Consider the following 6,000-nt stretch of genomic DNA (forward strand, 5'->3'; position numbering starts at 1 on the left):
AATGCTGGAACCGTGCGACAAAATGTTGGAACCAGAATCGACGACCTCTAGCTGCCAGCTTTTTTTTTGCCGGAACCAGTAGCCAGTTTTGCTGGAACTATCATTGTTCAGAGTTGCAAGCATTTATCTTTTTGCTGCGGCCGACACGACCCACCAGAGCTACAATGGCCAAAGAACTTTAGTGCTACGGTCGGTGAGCAATTTTTGCTGCGTCCAGTGTTTACTGGAGCACGACGGGGACAAGCCATGGTGTACGCTCGGAGACCGTGGTGAACGTGTGCCATGAGTTCGACGGCGCGTGCTATGACCGAGGCGACATGGGGGCAACGAGCTCGCCGACAGCATGGTGGTAGCACGGCAAGGGCGACAAAGTGCTACAAACCAGATTCAATGCTTAAACGGCGGCACACGTCGGGGCCTAAAGTGCAGTGAGGAGCGCACGAGCCCGGAAGTGTGGCAGCGAGGAGGCACGTGTGAGCCCATGCGGCAGTTCGACGAGGTTGGGGGGGGGGGGGGGGGGGGTTCCTCCCCCTTTTTTTACCGCAAAGCAGTTCAAGATGAGGACGGCGCCCAGGAATCGCACGGCCCGCATGACGCTTATGCACGTCTGGCAGGCGACCGGCTGAAATTTCAGCCGGTCGACCGGCGCCTAACGTGTGCCAAAAAATAATTCGAAGGTAGAGAAGTTTAACTACATGCTTTACAGAAAGTCATATATTTTGGAACATAGATTGTTTTAAAATTATGCATCTAGTATATATTGTAGTACAAACAAATGCTGTGTTTTGGAGACCCTGTCAATGTTCAGGACGTCAACATTTTGAGAACTGGACGGAGGTAATACAATATTGCTCGTGCTTGGAGGATGTTAGCTGCCCAACCTTTTTCATGGCAAAAATGCAGCATAGTTTACATTAGAGTTAAGAATCCATTTATATTTTACAAGTTGAATCGGCTATGGTCAGTATATGCTTTACACTGACAAATTCAATTTTCCCCTATACACCTTGTTTCATTCCTACGGAATAACAAACTGACTGAGAAGGATTCTTTTTAGCAGCGATGGTAAGGCCTTTAGGCTTCGGTTCGTTGGCTAAAGAATCATCAAATCATGAGCTGCTGATGTACGGCGGTGTCGTGGTCGAACGAAGCTACTATCAGAGTTGCTGCTGCAGGGAGCTGACGGTCAGGGATTCAGTCATGTTCTGAACAATAAGCTGAAAAGAAGACCAGATCAAAAGCTGAAGAACATATTTTTCTCAGAAAGGAAAAACACAATCATTTCGCGGATATTGGGAAGAAATGCTCGTTCGTCATTTATTCATGGAATATTTTCTGAGATCATCAAGATACTTAATGGACAAAATAATCAAGATTTTTGCTATGCATGAGTATATTACTCACTTGGGCAGATGGCGGCTGCTGCTGGTGATCGTACATGGTGGCGCCGCATGCCGCCGATGCCCAGTTCTGGAAGCTGGCCTCGTCGCCGGGCCTCGGCATTTCATAGTGGCCGCCGACGAAGTCCATGGCCGAGGCCGCCGCGTTGTCGACGTGCAGCTCCATGTCCGGCCTGAAGAGCCTGTCGTTGAGGAGGCTGGCGTGGTCGAAGGCGGACTGGTACGGGAACTGCGCGCCGAGATGCAGTGACGTCAGGCAGTCGCCCTGGCTGAACTCCGGCTGCTGGTGCTGGTGCTGGTGCTGATGTACCGCCGCCGCCTGCTGGTGCTGCTGCTCGCCCCCGGCGGTGTCCGTCGACTGCTTGCTCATGCTGAAGTAGCCCGGGTAGCTCTGCAGCGACGTGCTCGTCGAGCACCCGATGTCCCTGCGTGGTGGAGTGCGTGAGTCGTGGACGATTATGTTTCTTCTTCACATAAATGCTACTCCTGACCAACCACCCCTGAGCTCAGTCCCGATACTCACCTCTGATGGAGCAAGCTGGGGTCTTCAGGTAACATCATGGGCGGCTGTCCATCGCTGCCGCCACCGCTGTGGAACCACGACGAAGGGTTCGGGTCACCGGTTAGCCCCAGAGGTAGCTGCATCTCGTTCTGGAACTGAAATTAAATAGCAAGGGCCAACATCTCGATCAGATATCTGAACCTGAAACCAAAAGTTCTGAATTTGTGAAGGTGAAAACTATTACCTGAGCAGCAGCGCACTGTAGGCCCATCAGATGCTGCTTTGCAAAGTTCTCCTAAGCATATCCAACAGGGTACAACATGAGATCGGATTCTGAGTGACAATACAAAATTTAACAGAATTTATACTTCGGATATTGAACAGCTAGCCCGTTATGCTGAACAGTGTGCAGCACGCATTAAGATCGGCTGGAGTTAATAAGAAGGTTTAGGGATATCTCTACCTTATGAATGCCGATGCGATTAAGAGATTCTTTGAGAGATTGCTCCATCGCTCTTATATGGTCTATATTCTCAACCTTCTCGGGATCGCTCCAATAACTGAAGAAAAAAAAAATGCCGAACAGTTATGCTCCTCAATTTTCATGGTTTCCCTTCAAGTTTGTGTAAAGAGCTACAATTAACTCTACCATAAATGCATTTTTTTTCAAAGGCCCCTTATGAAGTGAAGATCACGTGCCATGAAAACATTACTTTAGACGGCACTGAATGGAAAGATTTCAACAGATATGCCTCTTTTTTTAGGTAAAGAGCGTATATGTCTCTACTTATTACATTGAATCAATCAATAAAGCAGCAAATTTGTCGAGCTGCTTAAGTGAATTGGTGCTAATTAACTACCTGAGACGCTTTTGAACATCTGCCATTTGACATTGCAATGCGCCAAGATGACTAGATAATTCCTGTGAAACAATTGAACCAACGAGCATTAGATACCGAAAACCAGAAAGAAGAAATTCCATGAAGTGCTCATCGCCCTAGCTGTGATATATGTTGAAGATGTACCTCGACCGTCTGACCCCTGCAATAGATTGAAAAGAACTACATAGTGAGAAATTTCGTTGGAGTTATACATTTCTTCAATCATGCTGCTCTCTTGATATCCAAAATAAATACTAGCAAAATTACCCGGAGCCTAAGAAGTCCTGAATGTTGACATCATGGTCTAGCTTCTTGAATGTCTTCTTTAGTGCCTTTTGGGAACAAAAGCAGATTAGTCAGCTCATTCTCAAACTTAATCTGCTAAGGAAAAATGCCTTGATAAATAACTCTATCTGTTGGCATAACATACTTCTAAGCTCTCCAGCTTCCTGTTAAACAGAAAGAATGAATTTCAGCTTATATGTTAGTATAATTGGTTCAGCAGGTAAACAGAAAATGTATGTAACTCAAATACCTTTTAGCCCTTTCCTGAGGAGTTTGTTGTGCATACTTTGCAATGACTTCGTCTATGGGGCTGCAAATTGAATAGTATATCAGGTAAACATGCAATTCTGATTTAACTCTGCCGTCCTAAATATCATTAGCACCCCATATCTGAAAACATGACAGATATATGGCTAAAGCATTGTTTTGTAATTCTACGATTTCACCCAAAAGAAAAAGCATAGAACTACTATTGCAAAAATGAAAGAAGCACAATGACATAAAAACTGTAAATTGAATGGTGCTTCAGTCGGAACATAGGACCATACGGGTAAATTTCAGAATTGGTCAAATGCATTGAAAAATCAATTCCCTTGTTTCAATTAATTAATCAGCCAAGAAATTGATCAATTCAATGGCAAAATTACAACAATTTCATAAAAAAGCTAAGCGTATTTGTTTTAGGAGAAAATTAAATGTCCATCTCTATAGTCATATTATGGGCTTGTTGACCTAAATCTGAATGAATCAACTCAGATGAACCAAAACCATTACCTTTTGTCGCCGACGCATATGGTAGGCCTTCCACTGGGGGAAAACATGAGAAGAATGAGATCGATATCACAGAGAATGGATAACTCTTTGGCCTTCTTGAGAATCCCTGACCGCCGCTTAGAATATGTCACCTGCCGCCCGCTGGTGTTCTCCAGCTTCTTGATCTTGAGCTTCACCCTCCCCATGTCGAAGAATTTCCGACCAAAATTATGTCTTAACGTCACACCTTTCACCAATTATGATACAATCCGATGGAATCTGGATGGGAAATATTTTTGTTATTCAGGATATCCGCGTCGCAGTGGAGCATGGGACGATCCAATCGCTCGGGCCCAGATATGAAAGGAATGCTTCCTTGTTGTGCGTGGTAAAATCGAATCGGTCTGAGAGATCGAACCAGGAAACAGGTGGGGATCTGGAATCTTTATGGCCAAACAGGAGGTGATCTCCACGAGCTAACGAGGAGAGATCGAGCCAAGAACCGGCGAAATCGGCAGTTCTTGGGTCGATCGGGCGGGAGAGAAGGGGGCGAGGAGAGAGATAGGGGTCAAGAAGGAGAGAGAGAAAGAGGGGGGGGGGGGGGGGGGGGAGGGGAGTGGTGTGGCTGTGCGCGGAGGGAGAGAAGGGCAGAGAGAGAAAAGCGCGGGAGGGGGTAGGGGGAGGTCAGGGTCCAAACTAACCGGGCGAGAAGGGCTCGGACAGTTGGAAATGTTTTTCGTTTCTCCCAGCCTCGTTTTCTACGTGCTTTTTTTATTTTCTCCCTCTCGTTCTAGTGTCGTTCACACCTTCATGTATCTATACAAAAAAAATACATTTGAGTAGTTCCATTTTTTTACTAGTGAAGATGAAATGTTCCATTTCTTTTGTGCCGAGCTTAGCTCGGACTGAGCAGAAAATCAAAGAGGCTTCAATGTGACTCGAGTAGAGGCAGAATTCTTACGCAATGATTTTGTGATACTATGGAGCCAGCCAACAATATATGAGCAATAACAGTATCATGTAAATCTTTCCAATAGTTTTTTATACAACCAAATGGTGGGTTTGATTGTCTTGTTGATAACGGAAGACAAGATTCATCATCCATATCGCAATCTTGTTATGAGGGTCAAGTGTTACCGCTTTGCTGCCATGGTTCACAAGAAAACAAGTGTTTCTTTCATATGTGTTGATAACAATTGCATATTTCTTGTGGGTCTCTTTGATTATTATTATTATTTAAAGAGCTCTGCCCCTTTCCTGCTAATGAACATGCGTTGCACGAGGAAGTTAGATATGTGTTGCATCTATTCAGAGTGGTGAGGGAATGCCTTTCGCTTCCCCCAAACTCGTTTCCTACATGCTTTTGTTTATTTTTCTCCTCACGCTCTAGTGTTGTTCACACCTTCATGTATCTATATCAAAAATATATAGACAACTAAGTAATTCTATTTTTTTTACTGTTGGAGATAAAATGTTCCATTTTGTTCTCGAGTCGTGGTTAGCTTAGATCGGATTGAGCAGAAAACCAAGGAGGCTTCAGTGTGGAGTGAGGCAAAATTCGTACCCAATAATTTTGATACTATGGAGCCAACAATATAGGAGCAACAATAATATCAAGTGAATCTTTCCATAATTTTTTTCATACAACCAAATGGTTGGGTTTCACTCACTTGCTCATAATGGAAGACAACATCCATGTCGCAATCCTGTTGCGAGGGTCAAGTGTTACACAATTAGGCTAGATATGTGTTGCATCTCTCCATGAAGTAGCGTGCAGTGCTTTGGAAGCGGCATGGAAAATTCAAGGCGATTATAGATGGCAACAAGAATACAAAATTCTTCCATGCCATGGCTTCACAAAGGTATCCGAAAAACTAGATCCACACCATCGACACCGGTGGCATTGAGCTTGTGGTGACCCATGACACTAAAGTTGCGGCTAGGCCCAGCCTACCAAACATGTTGGACCTTTGTCATCCATCATATTTACACGGGGGGCCCTCGAGTTGGAGGAAATCAAAGAGGTCGCCGATGCAATGGATCAGAACAGTGTGCTTGGTCCAGATGGGCTAGGCCCGGGCTCCTATCAGGCTGCCTGGACCATGGTGGAGGCAGCGCTCACGCGCATGTTCATCGCTTTCCACTCTCCCGATGCCGACTCAGAGCTTAAACCATGCAC

The 6,000-nt window shown here is 45.2% G+C and overlaps 1 protein-coding gene across 1 annotated transcript; it reads right to left on the minus strand.

Moving 5' to 3' along the window:
- Positions 1–889: 889 nt before the first annotated feature.
- Positions 890–4,405, minus strand: LOC123096882 (agamous-like MADS-box protein AGL65). Its single transcript, XM_044518665.1, has 11 exons — positions 3,843–4,405; positions 3,319–3,378; positions 3,214–3,232; positions 3,051–3,115; positions 2,928–2,943; positions 2,763–2,824; positions 2,366–2,462; positions 2,147–2,197; positions 1,924–2,057; positions 1,405–1,825; positions 890–1,217 (listed from the first exon to the last, which is right to left on the minus strand). The coding sequence occupies exons 1-11, from the start codon at positions 4,025–4,027 to the stop codon at positions 1,158–1,160; spliced, it is 1,170 nt and encodes a 389-aa protein (XP_044374600.1). The 5' UTR covers positions 4,028–4,405; the 3' UTR covers positions 890–1,157.
- Between the last annotated feature and the right edge of the window lie 1,595 nt (positions 4,406–6,000).

Source organism: Triticum aestivum, chromosome 4D (assembly GCF_018294505.1).
Source record: "Triticum aestivum cultivar Chinese Spring chromosome 4D, IWGSC CS RefSeq v2.1, whole genome shotgun sequence".
Taxonomy (NCBI): domain Eukaryota; kingdom Viridiplantae; phylum Streptophyta; class Magnoliopsida; order Poales; family Poaceae; genus Triticum; species Triticum aestivum.

Excerpts from the sequence above, each read along its gene's own strand:
- LOC123096882 (XM_044518665.1), bottom strand. The coding sequence starts at position 4,027 with ATGGGGAGGGTGAAGCTCAAGATCAAGAAGCTGGAGAACACCAGCGGG. Across the intron at positions 3,379-3,842 it reads ATATGCGTCGGCGACAAAAG|CCCCATAGACGAAGTCATTG; the intron begins GTAATGGTTTTG and ends TTCAATTTGCAG. Across the intron at positions 2,198-2,365 it reads ATCGCATCGGCATTCATAAG|GAGAACTTTGCAAAGCAGCA; the intron begins GTAGAGATATCC and ends GGATATGCTTAG.